Source organism: Macrotis lagotis, chromosome 6, assembly GCF_037893015.1.
Source record: "Macrotis lagotis isolate mMagLag1 chromosome 6, bilby.v1.9.chrom.fasta, whole genome shotgun sequence".
NCBI lineage: Eukaryota > Metazoa > Chordata > Mammalia > Peramelemorphia > Peramelidae > Macrotis > Macrotis lagotis.
The window spans coordinates 79,409,839-79,431,470 of record NC_133663.1 but is presented as its reverse complement, the minus strand read 5'-3'; the positions used below and the strand labels follow the sequence as shown (position 1 = coordinate 79,431,470).

Here is a 21,632-nt window from a genome sequence, read left to right as displayed (position 1 = left end):
TGCTAAAGGGACTCAAGCTCAATGCTATATAATGATTGAAAAAACAGCTGGAGTTGTTTTGCTTGAAAAAGAGAAGATTTAAGGGTTATATAAGGGAGTTGTCTCTAAATATTTGGAAGTTTGTCATATAGAAGTGAAATTAGATTAGTGCTTCCTGGACCCAGAAAAAAAACAACTAGGAGCCATGTGTTGAAGTTACAAAGGCATAAATTTAGGCTCATTGAAATGCTCCTAACATTAGCTATTCCAATGTATAATGGACTTCTTCCAGGGGTTGGTATAATGGGTTCCTCTGTCTCCTCTATCTCATCAATCAAAAGCAGTATGACCACATGTCTGGTATGTTGTAGTGAGGAGTCTTATTCAAATACAAAAAGGAACTAACTAGTCTTTAGGATTCTTTAACCTCTGAAATTCAGTGGGATTCTTTGAATTTTAAATGTAGTTTAGAAATGTTACAATTATCAAGTTTAATAAAGATTTTAAATATTGGATCTTTAAAGGGGGGGGATGTTTTTCATCTCCTCCTCCCATAAATATTTATGAAGGTTAGTGAATTGATCTATTATGTTTCTTATATATTGGTCTGATTGGGGTCATTTCTTTGCTTTTAAAAAAAAGTTTTCATCCTGTATTAACCGCCCAAGTTTCAATTCTTTAACTTGGATGGCAGTGACTTATGCATTCTGGCACAGCTCTAACTAATCCATTTTATTTCACTTTACTGATCACTACATGCTTCAATCACTACAAGCTATAATCTACAAAATGTACTCCTTGATCACCAGGATTCTAACCATCTCAGTCATTTGAAAATCTTGCCATACTTTAAGTAATAGCTTATATGCCAATACCTCCATGATATATTACTTGATCTCTCTTGATGGAAATGATATTTCGCCCATTGCACTTTTGAAAGTTTAATAGATATTTTTTAGTCTAATAGAATTTGAATGGAATTGTAGGGAATCCGGACTAAGGCACTACTGCCACCTGGTGACATCATTGTCACATTGCAAATACAGGGCTTTTTGGAGGGGAATAAATCTTTTCATGACCTTTGAAGCCGTAAAAGTAACTTAGCATTCAAGCATCATTCAATTCAACAACCATGGGCTATCAAGCAGCTATCATGTGCAGATATTTTTATTAGGAGTTTAACAGATAAAGCAGTACCTGTCTTCAAGAAACTTATACTCTGATAAGAAGGATAATGTATATACAATTAGCTATCTATTTGATATATATATATATATATATATATATGTATGTATGTGTGTGTATGTGTAAATAGTTTAACTCATAAGGACTGAGATAAGTACAAAAGAGAGGTCCAGATGAAACTTCTGTAAGAATATTGAGAATAGACAGATTGCTTACAATTGGAGAAATCAGTGAAAGTTTCATGGTGAATATTGGCACCTGTGGTGAACTTTGAAGAAAAGGAAGCATTTCATCAGGCCCAAAGGAAGGGTGAGATCATTTCAAGTAAGGGAAATGGTTTAACCAAAGGACAAAGTCAGAAAAAAAGGCAACTATTAATGCAAATTGGCTTGAATGTTAACTTTTTGAAGAGGAGTATTTTGGGAATACTGTGGAAAGGAATGAAGTCAGATTATGCATGGTCTTGAATTCTACAAAAAGAAGTTTATCCTTCCTTGGTAGGTGATAGGGAGCCATTCAATATTTGCAAGCAGGTAATTAATATGAGCCAAATGGCATATTAGGAAAATTATTCATGCATCAATGTAAAAAGATGAATTGAAGAGGGAATAAATCAGAGGAAGGAAAATGAGTTAGAACATTATTAAAGTATTCTTAGGAAGAAATTATGATGCTCAGAAATTGATTTAAGTAGAGAAGAAAGAAAGAAATATTGCCAAAATAGAATTAACATGATTTACCAGCTAATTGGATGGATGGATGGATGGATGGTGGTAAATGAATAAGAAAGCAGCAACAGATATGGTGTTAATGTTTTAAATGTGGAAAAATCACTGTACTAGGAGGCATGATATCAACTTTCACATCTCTACTTAACTACTTCCTTGTTGTGTGACCTTTGGCAAATCAATTAGCTCCTCTGTGCTAAATGTAATAATACTGGAAGCACTAAAAGTAATAATACTGGAAACAGTTTTGGGCATAGTCTTTTGTACTTAGTACATTCTTCTTTATATTGCACGTATTTGGGTATATCCTTTATTATAAAAGCCCACTAGATTTGTAAGTCAAGCACTGTTTCTTTTTAAGCAATGTATCCTTAGTCCCTAACATGAAGCTTTGCACATAGTTAACACCACATCTTTACAGAGGATAAAACCTGATGATGACATCTTGAAACCTCTTCTAAACCTAAATTGTGCCCCATCATATAGAATGTTAACAAGATGATATTTCAGTCTATGGTAACTTTAAGTAAGAAATAATTTCTATTGAGTTAAATCTGTTTTTAATTTATTTCGATTATAAAATTATATATGAATCCAAAATTAAAATGAGTTTAAATATTTTTCAGAAGAAGATTTCCAGATTGGAAGTTGTCTTGTAGCATACTGGGAGATAAAATATTTGTTTTGTTTTTGGATTTTTGCAAGGCAATGGGATTTAGTGACTTGCCCAAGGTCACAAGCAAATATTAAGTGCCTAAGGCAACATTTGAACTCAGGTTCTCCTGAATCCAAGGCTGGTATTCTATCCATTGCACCACATAGATGCCCCTGGGAGATGAAATATTGAAAACATTTTTGAAGCAATTTTCACACACTAACATTTCCCTTACCATCTACCCCTTATCATTCCTTACCATCCACACACAAATATTCTAGGAAACAGTGGTAAAAGAATTTAGTTGCAATCATTCTTTTATATGAATTTTTAAAAATGTCTAATAGAGCTAGGTTACAATATTACATTTCACCTGTAGGTATAAAAATCAAACTGTGTTCTTCATTGAACATCAGTTTGTTTAAAAAATGTATTTATCAGCATCAATTTTTTTAATTTTGAAAATCTATAAAACAAGTTATTTGAAATTAAAATGGCATGCATTTTAAGAGTAGATTTTAGTACATTTAACATGTCTGTATATGCTAGTCTGATAATAATAAAGATAACTTTGTCTTTGCTTTCATTCGCTATTAATGCTCTATAATTTGCTAATTTTGCTCATTAGAACTGGATAAAAGATAAAACCTGAAGCACTGCCAAGATAGCTTATATTTTAACCTATTGTATTTATAGGAGAGTTCACAAGGGAGAGAAGAATGGCAGATGACCGGAAAGATGAAGCTAAAGCACCTCATTGGACATCAAGTCAGCTGGCAGAGGCATCTTCCCACCCACATTCACCTGAGCTTAAGGAGCAAGCAGGAGCAGGAGATGGAATAGTTCGAAGTGCCAATGGATTTCCATACAGAGAGGAAGAAGAAGGTGGTTATGGAGATCATGCGCAACAGGGTACCTATTCAAGAACCAAAGAGAATGGGATTAATGGAGAGCTCACCTCAGCTGAAAGAGAAACAGCAGGTAATTAAAGGCTCTTCTTTCTCCTATCCTGATTTATGATTTGAACTAACTTTATCTGAAAAAAGACTTAGCACCTTTTCTTTCACTGCTATAATTTTCAAATATTAATTATTTCAGTAAGTGGAAACTAAAAGAGGAAACAAGTTAGGGGCTAAAGAGAAAACATTTTCATAAGATAAACTGAACAGAATATCCTTTACTTCATTCTCTTGTTTGCTAACTGTTTCAGTTTCATTTCAGGTGAGTTACTAAGATGTGACTTTTTAAAAATCTAGTAACTATTGACAACTCTCCCCATGACTAATGTTAAAATTTAGGAAACTTGAGAATTTTTTCAAAACTATTTGAAGTTTCATAATTTGTTGGTATTTTGTGATACCCTCTACTCTTAAGCAAGGACCACAATAAAATATGTCCTAATCAAATTTTTTTCATTTTAAATACTTTAAATATCTAATGATGTTGATCATGTTCTCAGAAGTTACCTAACATGTCAACAAAAAACAGAATGATAGAAATTCATATTAGTGATTTGTGGTTTCTAATAGAATCACTCAAACTTCAAGAGTAGAGATAAAATGAACAAATAAATCATGAACCTAAAATTACATAACACAATGAAGTAATAAAAGTTATATTTCAAAGACTATTTAAAAGTTAAGATGCTTTTGAATCAGTGGCAATTGTATTAGTTTCCAAGGATGAAATTATTTAATATAAGCTGAAACTTCCATTCATTTTCTAAAATTATTGAGGTGAAAACATGAAATGCTGCCATAATTCTTAACAGATAATCTACATTAATAAATAATTCACTTAGTGACTGAAATCTGTCAATCTTGTTTCTTTGCTGCCCAGAGAGAATCATTTCCATCCATGAGCCCCAATAAAAGCCCCAAACTTTTAAAAGATTGTAATATACAGTTTCTTGATAGCATTTTCTATATTTCATTATCCCATAATTCAAATTCAGGCTGATATAGTTCCAAAGGAAAATTTAAGTCATTTGCTATCTACCCCATTGACACTTTGGTTCTGTAAAGTCTCAAATTATTTTTATTGCTGTTACTATTAATAAAAATATTATTAGCATCTGTTTTAATGACAACCCACATCTATATCCATAACAGATATGTCTGGAATAATTACTAGATTGGGTCCCAATCTGCATTTCAAATGAGATCAAATGAGATAATATATGTAAAGTGCTATGCCAACTTAAAGTGCTATGTAATTGTGAGCTATTATTGATACTATTATTATTTCAGTATTCATGTTCCTCTGATGATTAGTATTCAGTTACTTGCATAATGACTTGCATAAATGCTTTTCTAAAATATTAAATAAATCCCAGGTATCCAAAAGAAAGAGAATCTACTTCTCTTGAAAATTATATCTGCTAGATATTATTCTCTGTGGTTATTAAGACAGACACTAGAATTTACTCAGTGCCTTCTGGGTGTCTCACTATACTTGGTTATGTGGAGGAAATACAGATGAAAGGGAAGATGAGAGAATCTACTCATCTACAGTGACACTCCAGGTAGGAAGAAAGGACACACACACACACACACACACACAGAGAGAGAGAGAGAAAGAGAGAGAGAGAGAGACATGAACCCTTACAGTACATCTGTCATTCATTCCAGGTTTTGAGAACCTACCTGCTTAATGCCAAGCCATGAACAAGTTACATCCCTTGCTCCCCTAGGAATTTACTCTCTACTAAGAGAGAGATTATAGAATCATAGTTGTGGAGTGGAAAGGGACCCTAAAGACCATCAGGAACAATCCTTTCATTTGACTTATAAGAAATTGAGTCACAGAGAAATGAAGTGGCACATGCAGATTTAACCAAGCTGGTCAATATCTAAGGCAGGATTTAAACCCATGCCTTCTCTAAATCCAAGTCTACTGACCTAACCACTATATTTTGCTACCTCTCCCAAATAAGACATGAACATGAGTAATCATGATAAAAGTCAGGTCTGAGGTAATAATTATATGAATAGTATAACCTGAATTTAATAGGATTGCATTAGAAGTGATTTTTGCTGCAGTGATTGTGTAAGGCATTACACAATAGACATTTGAACAAAGATGGAAACATGAGTAAACTTTCAAAAAGTAGATATAAAAGAAAGATAATCAAGACAGATGGAAAAGAATGTTCAAAGGGATGGAGATGGGAGTGTACAAGTTAGTTTGGAGGAGGAGGAATGGAGTCAGAAGAACAGCAGATCAGGCATGAGGAAGAAGGGAACTAATTAAGATGAACAATGTGGGACTAAGAAGGAAAGGATAAACTGCTACATACAAATTAGAAATAAAAGGAATGACAACCTGTTGGAAATTTGGCTTAGATGAGAAAAAAGACTGGAAAGTATTCCTGAAGGACTTTCAGATTGTTTTGATGGACTTGAGTGAGATAGATGGGGAAATCAAGTTAATTAAAAGGTGGCAAAAGTATGTGAAAAGCAATAGAAGCAAGAATTAATCAATTGAATGCAAGACATATTAGTGTGAGAGCTAGAAAGATCTCTGAAAGAAAGGAATGAAAAAGTAAAACAGGGAGAAGCAATAAAAAAGGCACTGAAAGACCCAGGACGTGGAATTTGAAGCCACTAGAAATTCTTAAGCTTAGGGTATTACTTTAGCAACAGCCTGTAGAATTGGTATTCAACTAGAAGAAAAAGCCTGGTGCAATCTTCCTGAAGTGAGAGGGAATGGATCAAGGTAATGATAAGGGAAATGGGAAAGAAGGAGAAACTCAAACAGATGTTGCAATTTGCAAATTGGATTAGAAATTGCAACCTTTTCAATTTATAAATGCTATTTACTTTCTTATCTTTTTTTCCCAGTGTGATAAATATCTAGATAGGAGGTGTTTATGATTATATATTGAGTACCGAATGGCCTATTGCTATTGGTTAGTACATGATTAAACCATATACCTCAAGTAATTAAATGAAGCAATCAAATTTGAAGTGATCTTATTTCTGTAACTATGATGATGTAGTATTGGTTTTAGCCATTTCTTTCTGCTCCTTTTTTTGAGAAAAATAATAGAAATAAAAATATAATTTAGATATATCTCTGGTTAATATCTTTTGCTTATTATATTAATAATGAGTTTAGGGGAAGCAAGGATTAATAAAAATGTATATATTATATATGTGTATGTATGTATGTATGTACATATATATGTATATAATCCTTGCATTCATAAATGTTCTTGTATTTTTTTACCTTTGGTATTCTGATTTCAAAATTTTTATGTGTGCAAATATATTGAACATATCTGTCAGGACTATGCTTGATATTAATAGAAATAAATATTTAATTCAAGGCATAAATTGCTTCTTCTTCAAACCTATTAAATTCAGGTTATACTATTCATGTAATTATTAATCAGACCTGACTTTTGTCATGGATGTCTTATCTGGGAGAGGTAGCAAAGTATAGTGGTTAGGTCAGTAGACTTGGATTTAGGGAAGGCATGGGTTTAAATACTGCCTTAGGTCAGATAAGTATCCTTATAAAGAAAAGATAATTTCCTGAATATAATTTATAATGATAAGAGTAGGTATCAAAATTGATTAAGTATAAGTTTATAAATATCTGTTTTATCACATTTCAGATATATTTTCATATACTTATAAATATATGCATACACTTAGCATCATAGGGTCCTGGCTCTATTTTTGAGTGGGTCTAATATGTTCAAGGCATCATGGCTAGCTTAAAAATTAATTCTGTGTCCTCAAGGAGGTTACATTCAAGGGCGGGGAACAACAGTGATAAGGTAATGCAAAATAAAAAATATATTATATAGCATGCATATATATAATATGGAGAGAGAAATGGAGGGAGAAGAGAAAAAGAGAAGGAGAAAATGGGAGAGAAAAAGAGAGATGTGCATGTCTATATAGATTGCTAAAACAGTTCTAGTGAAATTCCGTATTTGAGCTAAGCTTGAAAGGTCAGGTTTGCAAGTCGTGTTGGTGAAGAAAAAAAATATTCTAAGCTAGGAAAACAAACTGATCATACCAGAGTCCAAAAGTAAGGGATGGAATTTCAGGTATGAATAACAAGTCAATTTGACTAAGATGTAAAGAGTGAGAGAAGTCATAAAATCATCTGGAAAGAGAAGTTGGAGATTGTGAGGGAATTTAAATACTGAAAGGGGAAGTTCATATTTTCTTCTAGAGGCTGTAAAGAGCCATGGAAGTTTCTTGAGTGAATGAGCTACATGATCGGATCTCTTTATTTTGGAATATAAACTGGGCAGCTATGTGAAGGTTGAATTGGGGAGGGAAGAAAATGGAAACAGAGAGAGCAATTGTATAGCTGGATGAGACAACACCTAGTATAGACTTTCTCCCCACATTAAAATCGGCTCTACAAGATTTCTGACAGCTTCTGCCTTGAAAACGTCAAGGGTCAGTTATATTATTCTAACAAAGCAATCCATCCTGTTTTTAGACAGCTGGTTTTTTTTAACTTTTTTTTTTCTCCTTGTACTAGTCAAAAATCTGCCTCTCTCTGATTTTGTTATTAGCTCTAGTTTAGTCCTCTGAATTTTTTTTAAATGCCTACTCTATCTTTGATCTGATAAGCATTCAAATATTTGAACAGAGCTACACTACCTCCCCACCCCAAGCCCTTCCCCCCTAGACTAAACATACTGCATCCCTTCAAGGATTTCTCAAATGAATGGTTTCAACACCCCTCATTATCCTAATCACTCTACTCTAAATGGACTTCAGTCTGTCATTCTCTCTTTGAAGAGATTGCTTTACTGGAAATTCTAATTCATAGAACTAGATGAATTTACCCAGTACACTGTATTGATATCAAAACAATCTCTGGTAAAAGGCTCTAAAAGAAGAATCAACACTGTAAATTACCTCTTGGGATCCTGTCTTCATGGCCCACATACAACTTAGGAACTGACCTCTCTCTCTCTCTCTCTCTCTCTCTCTCTCTCTCTCTCTCTCTCTCTCTCTCTCAAACAAACACACACACACACACACACACACACACACACACACACACACTACACACCACACACTATCTTGGGGTATAGGAACCAAACTTAATTAGCCTACCTTAGATGTATGTGGTTCCTATAAAAATATTAATATTACATATATATATGTATATATATACATATATATATGCATGCAGACTGATAATGTAGCCTGATCAAGACAGACTCCAATGCCATTTCTAGATAGTTTTACTAGTACAGCCCAAAATGGCATTAACTTTTTTTGTCAGCCATGTTACATTGTACATAGGAGCCTTGCATTTTGAGTTTGAAGGAATTTCAAGATTGCCTTATCTTTGAGATTCCTCGTTTTTTTACTGATGAAGAGACTGAACCACAGAAAGGGGAGGTGGCCAGCCTGAAGTCACATAGCTAGTAAACAAGAACCAGGATTAAAACCTATTTTTCTGATCCCAAATTCATCATTCTTTCCACTATACCAGATTGTCACATATGACACAATAATCAAAACTCTGGTTCATTGTAGAATAACTACTGCATCAATTAGTACTTTTCCTTTAATATTGTCTTCCCTCCCCCTCATCAGGCATTTGTGTGTGTGTATATATATATATATATATATATATATATATATATATATATTAAATTTCATCTTGCAATTTTTAGGTACATTTTTTTCAGCATATCAAATCTTTTTTGTAACTTGATTCTCTTTGAGAAACATGCCTTTCCTATCCTCATACAAATCATTAATAAAATTGTGGAACAGGAAATGTCAACTACCATCAATCTCTGCTCTCAACTAGTCCACATCTCTGTTCCTTGAGAGACTGTGAAATGCCTTATTGAAATCCTAAATTTACTGTTTACACACCATTCACTTTGCCTACTAATTGAATAATCTTGTAAAAAAAAAAGGAAATAAAATTAATTTTGCATCACTTGTTTTAAGTAAAGCCATTAATGATTGCTGCTTCCTCTTTCTTAATGCTCACAAATCATCTGGTTCCTGAAATGTTTTGAATATCTTTTTCTGGGAAGCAGACTCAAACCAATTAATCTATATCTTCTGAAACTGTTTCCCTTCTTTTCTGAAAATGAAGAAATTACTGATAGATCAGTGATTCCTGTCAGCTATTTCTAAGTTATTGCTGAATTGAATTGACCCTGAGGTGTGGAAAAGCAGAGATTGGGTATTTTGAGAGGGGGAGAGACAGACAGACAGACAGAAACACAGAGAAAGAGAGAAGGGGGGAGGGAGGGAGAAGAGAGGAAAAGTGAAGGGACATGAGGAAAGAAGTCATAGCAGGGATAAAAGAAGAGGAATTCCTACAGGCACCAGCCTGTTTGATACCACCATCTGTGTAGGAAAGATATTCTTATATTGCATATAAATAAGCCAGAGATTGCTTCCTATTATGCTCAGTCACCTTATAAACACTTCTTGGTCATGTTGAACATGTAGATTTTTCATTCTTTCCCAATATAAAGCACGTAGTTTAATTTCTAACACAGTGGTGGGGGGGGGCAGGAAAAAGGAAAGGTAGGTAAGCATAGGTAAAGAGGAGTGTGTGAGAGAAACAGAAACAGAGGCATGGGGGGGTGAGTGGTGGGGGGATTAGAGAAAGAGACTGAGGTAGACACAGACAGACAGACAGAATCAGAGATAGCAATAGAAGACATCCCTATACAGATTAAAGGGGTGGGAAGGTGAGATTATAGAGAGACAGAGATTAAAAAAAGAGGAAGGGAAGGGGGAAATGCTTGGAGATTGAGAAACAGAGAGACAGAAATAGGCAGACTCAACAACAGATACTTAAGACATTCTTATATGAGTAAAGGAGTATTTGGGGGTATGTGAATAACAAAGAGAAAGAGAAAAAAGGAGAGAGGGAGTGAGGCAAAGATAAAGAAATAGATAGAAAAGGATAGAAAACCAGAGACAGTGAGAAAAGAGACGTACATACCTGAACAGCTAAAGTGGGGGAGGGAAAGGTCCCATGTGTGGGTGTGACAGAAGCAGGGAAACAGAAAGAAAAGGAGATGGAGGGAGGGAAGGAGGGAAGAAAGGAGGGAGAAATTCAGAGGCAGAGACAGAAACACAGAGACAGAGAGACGAGAGAGAAAGAAAATCAAGACGTCTCTTCACAAGTAAAGGTGTGTGTTGGTGTGGGTGTATAATGTCCATGTGTGTGTGTGTGTGTGTGTGTGTGTGTGTGTGTGTGTATGTATGTATGTGTGTGTGAGAGAGAGAGAGAGAGAGAGAAACAGAGAGTGAGGAAGGGAGAAGGAAAGAAGCCAAAGAAGAGAGACAGATAGATGGAAAATCATAGAGACAAAGCCAGACTGGGGACAGAGAGAATCAGAGCCACAGGTTCAAAAAGATCCAGAGAAACAGAGGGCACAGGTAATGGGATATATAGAAGTAAATACGTGTGGTATCAGAGCTTATGTGTCCAAGGATGTCCAGTCTAGATAGACCTGTATGTGGGGATGGGGGAATGGAAAGGTAAAGTGGAATCATCATTGTATGTGGATAAACATAATATTAGGTGGCAATTGAGAGCCCCCCAAAATATCACAATGAGAAGACTGTGGGTATCAGAGCCAAGCTGTCATAGAAGGAGAGGATGGCAATTATTTGGATAAGGGAGGTTTGTTGGTGCTGGGAAACTACATAGACTAAGGGGGAAGCAGCAGGGTGTAATGGGAAAAACTGAATTTTGATATAGAGACTTGGGTTTCAATCACAGTAGCCCTGATATTTATTATCTGTGTGATTCTAGGCAAGTCATCTCAGAGCTCTAAAGGTTTTGGACTGGATGGTCTATATGGTCCCTTCTAGCTCTAAATCCATTCTCCTCTAATCCATTATATTTTCTATCTTCCTAGAAAGATAGAAAGATTTTTGCTCTTCAATGAGGAACACTGAATTTAGCAAATCTGCTGGTTCTTCTTAGTCACATTTTTTTAACATGGTGGGGAGGAAATCGAATCATTAAGCTTACAGGAGTTGTAAAAATTTCTAGTCAAACTTTTTCATTTTACAGATTTGGTAACTGAGTCCTGGAGAAGTAAAGACACTTTCCCAAAGTTCCCAAAGCTAGTTCTTGGTGAGGCTGTAGCCTACATTCCAGATACTGAAGTCTAATATTTGGGTTTGATTTGGTTTGGTATGGTTTTTTCCCAATAGGCCCCCTCTGCCAAGATCAGAACAACACAGCCAGCCATAGCAGTTTTAAGCAGAGGCCAATTTGTTCTTGTCTTCTGTTAAAGAAGAATGTCATGTTAGTTTGCTTTTCAAAAAGGCAGAAGTCCGGAATGCTAGTTCCACATTTCAGTGTGAGTGGAAAAAGGAAGGAGGTGGTTCTGAAATGCTTTTAGAAGTAGCGGCATTGAAGCATTTAAAGACAATGTTTTGATGTTTTGAACTACCATGAAGTATGATCCTTTGAATCTGTCTTAAAATTAGATAGGAGATGGAGTAGATAGTGCCCACCTTTCAAAAAATACAATGGGTGAAGTGACTTTGATTGATTTGGGCTTAGTTAGATCAACAACTGATATTTCACAATAAGACCATTTCTTTGCATCCCCACTCCCCAGCAATATAATTAGAGTTATAAGGCTATGGCAATCAATACAGTTAAAAACTTGGCCATATTTTTATTTCACATTCAAACATTCTTTATGGTAAATTTTTATTACAAAAGATTTTTCCTTATTTCCTTAAAACAAGTTTGTTAGAATTATATGTAAAATATAAGTAAATAAGTTGCAAAAAAAAGGTCTGAAATGGTCTTCTCTAACTACAATACATTAACTTTAGCACATAGACTTTGTGACAGTTACTTAGAGCTTCTTGGAGACTTTCTTAACTATTTCTTGCTTCTTGAATGAGATATAGATATTTTTCCCCCACCTCCTTTGGCATACTGACTAGAGTGTTGGACTTAGATTCAAGACGACCTGTATTCAAAGCCTATATCTGATACTTATTACCTGTGTCACTGAGCAAATCACCTAAGCCTCCAAGCTGTTTCCTTTTTTATGAAATGAAGTGACAACTGTGGTACTTACCTCAAAGAGTAATGAGACTCAATCAAAATAATGCATCTAAAGATATTTCAAATTGTTAAGTGGTGCATGTATGACTGTAATAATTATTATTTTCATTGCTTACCTATATAGATCAGTGTCTGTCTACAACAATTTTTGGCATTTAAACTTCAAAAAGCTAATATATTTAGATGGTTAGATAGACAAATTGAGAGAGATTAAGATATAGAGACACCAAGAGACAGATAGGAAGACAGAGGGGTGGGAAAGAGAGACAGCACTTACCAAGTGATTATTCTATGAGTACTGCCATCACTCCCAACGTATTCTCCTCTTTACTTTGATGGTAGTTGACATTTCCTGTTCCAGAATTTTATTAATGATTTGTATGAGGACAGGAAAGGCATGCTACTCAAAGAGAATCAAGTTACAAAAAAAGATTTGATAAGTTGAAAAAAATGTACCTAAAAATTACAAGATTAAATTTAATACTGATATATGTATACAAGTGATACAAAAGCAACAAGTAAGAGAATCCCTGTCCTCAAGGAGCTTACAATCTAGTGGGGGGGGGGACCAATGCTTGCTGAAGAGTTAGAATTCTGGGGGCAAAAACACATTGGTATTGTGTAGAGATGGTGGGAATTCAGGTGATAATAATTACATGTAAATGTGCCATTAAGTAAAATTACAAATTCAAGCCTCTAGAAAAAATTTGAGAAATAATATTGGCATTATGCGAAAATGAAGAACTATGAGTATTGCCATCACTCCCAACATATTCTCCTCTTTACTTTTCCCAGATCCAAATCTGATTTCCCTCTCCATCCATTACACCATCTCTAGTCAAGATAAGACAAGCTTTTAGACTTGCCAGTAAGGTATATATAATGTTAAAAATGGATATATATTATATATTTTATGTTATACAATGTGTACAATAATCTTTCTGTGCAAAATGTAATGACTGCAATCAACTCTGTCTCTCTCTTTCTGTCTCTCTGTCTCTCTGTCTTTGCTTCTGTCTCTGTCGTTGTCTGTCTCTGTCTCTCTGTCTCTCTGTCTCTCTCTGTCTCTCTCTGTCTCTCTCTCTCTCTCTCTCTCTCTCTCTCTCTCTCTCTCCCTCCTCTCTCTCTCTGTGTGTCTTTGTGTCTCTGTGTCTCTGTCTTTCAAACTCTGTTTTTTCTCTCTGTCCTATCTGTGTTTCTCTTTCCCTACTGTTTTTTCTCTTTCTCCCTATCTCTGTCTCTCCCTTCTCTCTTTCTTTCTGTATCTCTCTTCTGTCCTGCTCCCTCTGTATGTCTGTCTCTTTGTCTTTGTTTCTCTTTGTGTGTGTCTCCTTTCTATGTCTCTTCTCTCTCCCTAATGTTTTCTCTTTTCCCCCAACTCTGTCTCCCTCATCTGTCTCTCTCCTCTCTGTCTATATCTCTCTTTGTCTCCTGTTTGTCTCTGATTCTCTATCTCGCTGTCTGTCTCTGTCTCCCTCTCTTCTTCTCCCTCTCCCTCTTTCTCTCATAAACAATTCTAGCAGTTCTAGAAGCTGCAGATTTTCTTTTCTCTGTTGCCATGCCAACCACTCACTGCTCTGGCTGAGATTTCTCTCTGAGTTCCACTGAGACAGAGTATGTAGTCTGGAGTTATTTAGCATTCAAAGAAGGATCTGCAGAAAAACAAACTCTCTCTGTGTGCAGGTTCAGAGACTGACTTTGTGAAGGGGAAAACTAAAAGGAAGATATTTTCCATTTTCCCCCCTGAAGATCAGGTGGCCAAGGAATTAGGGAGAGCATGAAAAGTTATGGATAAATAGGACAAGAGGAGTTAAATAAGATTTGTGTTTGGAGTGTTTATATTCTCTGCTTTCAGCTCTAAAGTCAAAAAGAACCAGATATCTATGTATAGCTTCCAATTATCAACATCAGGTTTTGGCGGGGGGGGGGGGGTATTTTCTGTTGGTCAATAAAAAAAAAGGCTCAGTGTTTAAATTAATTAAAGAGCATGATAAATAAGTATCTATTTCATTCCTAATGAGCTATAAGTATGAATAGAACAGGTAGGGGAAGGAATCTTCATTAAACAAGCAGGATTAATCCAAACCTAATTCATGGACTATCACTTTCCAATAAGAAGCAAATGGAAGAAGAGAGGTGGAAGAGGTACAAATATTTAACAAGCCCCTACTATATGCTAGACATTGTGACAAACACTTTACAATAATATCCCATTTACACCTCACTAAAATAAAAATTCCTGGGAAGAAAGTACAAATTTTATCTTTAATTTATAATTGAGGAAACCGAGACAGACAGTAGTTAAGTGACTTGCTCAGGGTTGCTTAGTTAATAAGTGTCTGAGGCTGGATTATAACTTGGTTTTTTCTGAATTCAGGTCCAACATTCCATACTCTACACCACCTACCTGCCTAAATTTGTCAAATACTCTTATATCTTAATAAGAATATAAATGATCTATCAAGAATGCAAGAAATTCATAAAGTCAACTACTAGTCCCTACTAGCATTTTCAGAGAAGTCTGGTTGGTCCATATGGGTTAAATAAAACCCAAAGAACAAAAGGTAACATCAATAAAAAGAATACTTTTGTTTTATTTTATTACTTGGAACTAAACCACTGCCATATATTTCTATTTGTAAGGAACATGACTAACCCACCCCCAAATAGTGTGATTTTTTTTAAATTAAAATTAATATTAATATAGGTTTGCTCCCATACTAGCTAAGAGAATTTACAACCCTTGAACAATGTGACTAAATTTATATCATCCACAAAATTAATCTTTTTATATTACAGTTTTGCCTTGAACTAGTATGAACAGAGTATTTTAGTAGACTGTCTTCAGATGATTTACAAGGGCTGTCATCACAAAATTAAAAAATTTTCTAGTGAGAAGGGAATTCAGTGGTGATCTAATTAAACCCAGACCAGAAATGGAAAGACCACTGTAGCATAGATTAAAATGGTCATTCAGCCACTCCTTACATATCCCCAAAGAGGGAGGAACACACTATTATCCCAAAGAAGAAGAGGACAGTTCATTCCACTTATGGACAGCTCAAATTGGTGGGTCATTTCTTCCTGATATCAAGTCTACATTTGTCCCATTCATAGCTTCTATACATTATTCCTGGTTCTGATTTTCACAAAAGGAACATTTCCATTCACTATTTTTTTTAGGTTTTTGCAAGGCACATGGGGTTAAGTAGCTTGCCCAAGGCCACCCAGCTAGGTAACTATTAAGTGTCTGAGATCATATTTGAACCCAGGTACTCCTGACTCCAAGGCCAGCGCTTTATCCACTACGCCACCTAGCTGCCCCTCCATTCACTATTTTTAACCATCAATAGTTCAGATGAGTTGGAAGAAAATTACATATACTTCCTGATACTATTTCCCTTGCTAATTGAGCCTTCATTCATAAGATCATAAAATTACTGATCCAGAAAAGAAAGGAACCTCAGAGGCTATTCAATGCAACCCTGTCAAGTTACAGGTAAAGAAACTGAGGACTATAGTGACTAAGGGAATAAGTTCAAAGTTATACAGATAGTTATCATCAGAGACAGCATTTGAACCACATTCTCTGATTCCAGAGTCAAAATATTTCTATTTTGAATTAGAGTTAATGTTTTAGAAAAACATAGTCATTTGGTATTTATCTCAGGATTTTAAATTTTCATTCTCCTCTTTTCCATGAGCATAGCCTCTTTTGGTTTTGTTTGATTTGCTTTTTACCCAATTGATCTTCCATTTTTTGTCTCTTCTATTGTTTTCTCCACTTATTTGGGGTTTCATTTGTTCTGGATTCCCTTTAACTAAAAAATTTATGTTATCTCTTTTTGGAAGAATATTAAATTGATTGAAAAACTTTTTTTATCTTATATCAATACTGTTTTCAGTGTCTACCACAGAGCTTTAGACATAATAGGCAATTAATAGATTCTTATTGAATTAAATTGAGTAAGGAGAAGGAAAACAGCCATCTTTACTTTGCTGGCTACCATTTAGCTCCCTCTAAAGCCTATTAGTCTTAAATCTCTTTTTGATTTTTATTTGCTCAGTCATTCAATTGGGCCGACATCATCTCTTTCCCAAAATATATAATTTAATCATGATTTCTTAATGTGTGCAAGCACTACAGAATAGAGATAATCACAGTGCTTATCATATTTAAATATCAGAGGTCTCAATGTGATTTAAGAGATAGGTATTAGCAGTTATGGAGTTAGGGAAAGGAAAGTGATATTTGACCTAGGGAGAAGAAGGCAGAGAACTTCACTGAAACATTATTATTCTCATTAAGTGACATTAGTTATTCAAAGAGTGAGATTCATAAGCATTCTATCTGCAGAAGAAATGCTGTTGTCTCAGAATATACATATCTGGCACTAGTTGGTTTGCTAAGAAAAGGATTTTTCCACTGTGACGAAAAGGCTTTCCTCCAATCTCCCTGTTAAGTTTTTTAATGCAGAAAAGCCAATGTGATCACCCTGCCTTACTCTTTAGTGGTTGATTTTCTTTATGATAGAATGAGGAAGGGGCAGCTAGGTGGCGTAGTGGATAAAGCACTAGCCCTGGAGTTAGGAGTGTCTGGGTTCAAATCCAGTCTCAGACACTTAATAATTAACTAGCTGTGTGGCCTTGGGCAAGCCACTTAGTCCCGTTTGCCTTGCAAAAACCTAAAAAAAAAAAAAATAGAATGAGGAAGGGTTAAGTATATTGAGTTATTTTCCCTTTGCTCAACAAACCATTAGCATGAACTATACCTTCTATCTCCTTTGGAGTTCAAGCTTCCCTCCTTCCTTCCTCCCAAATCCCTTTTACACACACACACACACCCTCTCACTGCTCCTGAATAAGTTACACGGCAGCATATCCCTTAACAGTCTGGAGAATTGTATAGAAATTAATCTTGGGAGCAGATAAATAGTGCAGCTGGTGCTGCATAGCAGATCTAATAGCTTAAACAATATCTGAGTTGGCATCATGAGACCCCCAGGGAAAAGGGCACCGTATGGCTTAGATGCACTCTCTGTAGCTAGTCTGGCAGGATGAGTCATAATCTAGCTATACTCACTGAAAATGAATTTCAGAAGTCAGTATCACTATTGGGTCATATAATAGTAAAACATGCCCTTGGACAGTCACATTTTTACTACTTTTCATTTAGATACAGAGTAGTTAAAAAAATAACAACAGATTATAGGTTCTTATGGTATCAATGTGTATAAAATGGGAATGGAATTGTATGCTTTTTCCTTAACATTTTTCTTTTCCCCTCTAAAAAATCATAAAGTAATATATTCACAGATTTTTGATTGATGTGAATTAAATTCATATTCCAAGAATTGTTCTTTCACAATAGCCCTTAAGCAAGCATTAACTCAGAAATAAATTCAATAATAAAAGAACACAAACCATAATAATAGGGCTCATACTTCTGTGACATTTTGAGATTTACCAAGTACTTTCCTGGAAAAAAAAATTCCAGAAGATAGAGAGCAGAATTATTATTCTCCCCATTTTCAAATAATGACACTGAAACTCAGGTTAAGAAAAATGATTTGTCTAAGATCATACCATTGATAAGTAATAGTTTCATGGAGGCAGCTATTTGGTTTAGTAGATAGAGTACCAGCCCTGGAATCAGGAGGACCTGAGTTGAAATGTGACCTCAGACACATGATATTTACTAGCTGTGTGACCTTGGACAAGTCGCATAACTCCATTGCAAAAGAAAGAAAGAAAGAAAGAAAGAAAGAAAGAAAGAAAGAAAGAAAGAAAGGAAGGAAGGAAGGAAGGAAGGAAGGAAGGAAGGAAGGAAGGAAGGAAGGAAGGAAGGAAGGAAGGAAGAAAGAAAGAAAGAAAGAAAGAAAGAAAGAAAGAAAGAAAGAAAGAAAGAAAGAAAGAAAGAAAGAAAGAAAGAAAGAAAGAAAGAAAGAAAAGAAAAGAAAAAACTGATAGAGCTTCTACCTTCAATTTGGGATCTCTCTCCACTTCCAAATGCTTCTTCACCCTTTCCCAAATGTGTCTTCAGTTGTGAAAAGAATGACAATTTTTAACACCCATCTTCTTCTCTTACATCTTATACAAAAAGGGACTTGTGATTCCTTGATCACCTTTTCACTTTTGGCTTTGTGAAATGAAAGGACTGAAAACTGAACCTTGATAGAACAGACTGAGTACTAGACTCCCTAGTTAAAAGACCTAACTCTACCACCTGATTCCATTGTTTTCTTACTGTGACTTTGGGCAAATCAGTAGCCCTCTCTGAGTAATTTCCATACTGGTAAAATAGATATCTTGGAACTTTCTATGGAAACAATTTTTGATGTCACCTAATCCAACTCTAAGGGCCAGATTTACTCATTGCCACCCAGCTAGTAAGTAGCAGAGTCAAGACTAATACAGATCCTTTACCTCCCAATCCTAAACTCTTTCCACTACCCATGCTATAAGTTAAACAACTTTAAAAGGGGGCAGCTGGGTGGTGTAGTTGATAAAGCACCGGTCCTGGAGTCAGGAGTACCTGGGTTCAAATCCGGTCTCAGACACTTAATAATTACCTAGCTGTGTGGCCTTGGGCAAGCCACTTAACCCCATTCGCCTTGCCAAAAACCTAAAAAAAATAAACTACCTTAAAAGGTTTCAAAGAGAGTGGTTTTTTAAGCTACATAAATTGGAATGCTTTTATTACTTGCCTTTCAATAATTTTCCAAAATCATTTATTCTACCACAATTCCGTTTGATCTACCAAATTTTTAACAGTTCTTTTCCCATTTAAGGCTTTGTCTCAAAAAAAAAATGAATACAGGGCATTAGCCCTAAGGCATTTCCACTTCAGAAACTGTGATCCTAAATCTTTCTAGTCCACAAACTGGCTATTTGTAATGTAAGAGGCAATTAGAAATCACTGTCTTTGAAACTGAACTGATAAGATCAAAATAGTATTACCAGAAAGTCATTCTGATTGTAGAGATAGCTTTTGAGGGAAAGAGACTACTGGGCAAAACCTGGAGACAAGGAGAAGGGCCAAAAAGGCATTCGAATAATCTAAGTTCCATATGTTCAGTGTTCACATAAGGTGTGTTATGTAAAAGAACAAGGCAAAAAAGGAGGAAGATTCAAGAAACAGAAAACAGGAAAAATTGGAATGATCCAAAAGTGTGTGGGGGTAAGGGGGAAGGAAGAAACAAGCTAAAGATGTCTTTAAAGCGATGAGTTTAACCAGCCAGATAGTAATGCTAAATGGGGATAAAGAAGCAAGAAGGTGATGACTTATGGGGTAAGGTGATCGACAATTTTTGACATCTTTTTGTTCAATACAATCCATGAATATACTGAATTGGAGAGAAAATAAGAGCTGAGGATTGCTTCACTAGATCTAGGAATCATCTAGGCAGTAGTTACCAAGTAGCCTTTAATATTAGAAAATTGAGCATCATTTGACAGGTGGTTGGAAATTTGAAATGCTCCTTAAATATTTTTAAAGGAATGCTAAAAACAAACCTCCCTTCCCTCTTAAAGATTCTAGCTTTAAAATAAGAATGATCTCACCTTTGAGCCCAAATTTATTTCATTTTAAATAAATGAAAGATCTAAATCTTGGACCAAATAAAAGGGATGGCTGAAGGCAACATATTCAGTCTTTCCTCATTACTCTTTAAGAAATTAAACTTAGCGGCAGATAGGTAGGCAGAGTGGATAGAGCACTACCCCTGGAGTCAGGAGGACCTGAGTTCAAATCGGAACTCAGAGATTTAATAATTGCCTATCTGTGTGACCTTGGGCAAGTCACTTAAGCCCATCCTTAAATAAATATAAAAAAATTTTAAATTATACTTAAATTATCTTAGACAGATGGTTATTTATTTTGTACTTCTGAAAGATATTAAAGAAATTCTAACCACATTGTCATTTTATTTCTTTAAAAAAGTATTTACAGATGAAAAATTCTTTGAATTTTAGAGTATTCCCCTTCAAGTCTATTAGTCATGTAAATTTAATGACTTTGGTGATTTATATGTTAACCAGTAGGGTAAAAAAATTAACAACATATGCTTCATATGCAGTCAATAGTTACATGAGTATTTCAACATCTCTATGGTCTCTGTATACTGGTATTTCCCTTTGGCATAGATCACAATTTAGCCATGTTTTTTTGTTGCTGTTGTTTTTGTGCTATGTAATGCCATTCCCAATCTTCCAGTCTTCTATAGTGTATTTTCTGTATATGATAGTGTTCTTCCTTATGGTGGGCATTCATCTTTTGTCCCTTATTATCAGTTAATAACCAGTCTACCCCCTTTTCCGGGCATACATGTTCTGGATGGTGTGTTTTAAAACACTTTGAATATTCATCACTGATAATGTGCAAGAGTTTGCCTTCACCATCCCAACTTCATCTTTCCATTGCCGTTTGATTCATCTGCAATTTTTATTCTTCTGATATAGTAGCATATGAGTCATAGACACGTAGATCATCACTGGAAGGACAGTCTCTTTGTCTTTGAATTTCCTTATACGTATGTTGAATTGAATTAAATTGAAGATGGGATATTATTATTATTCAATAAAATTAACATTGCTACTGTTTTATAAGCTAACCATCCCAAACACATTTCCAGAAACAACATTCTGATCTTTGCTCACTTACAAGGATCAATATTATTAAATACACCTTTTTCCAACCCTAATCATTAATATGTCTAATTATTAATGAATTTTCTTCTTTCTGTGAGAAAAGAAGTTATTACAATATAAAACTGATTAGGTTAGATGATTTCTAAGATCTTTTCCACCTATGCAGTCAACAGTGTGGTATACAGAGCACTGGACTGAAATTCAGTAAGACTTGGGTTTGAATCCAGAAACTTACTAGTAGTGTGACCCCAGAGCAAGTAATATAAGCTCTCTAGGCCTTAGTTTCCTAATCTGTAAAGTAAGGGGTTTGAAGTCAATGATTTCTGAAGTTCCTTTCAGTTCTAAATATATAATCTTTATAAATAAATAGTTGC

General features: G+C 35.1%; 1 protein-coding gene across 12 annotated transcripts in view; it reads left to right on the top strand.

Moving 5' to 3' along the window:
• Positions 1–21,632, top strand: part of MAP2 (microtubule associated protein 2) — a 344,929-nt gene that overhangs the window by 246,090 nt on the left and 77,207 nt on the right. For all 12 annotated transcript variants that reach the window (XM_074191477.1, XM_074191482.1, XM_074191481.1 and 9 more), the window contains one exon: positions 3,244–3,528. In XM_074191477.1, the coding sequence (XP_074047578.1) occupies positions 3,267–3,528 (262 nt within the window). In that variant the 5' untranslated portion in view covers positions 3,244–3,266. The remainder of the gene's footprint in view (positions 1–3,243; positions 3,529–21,632) is intronic.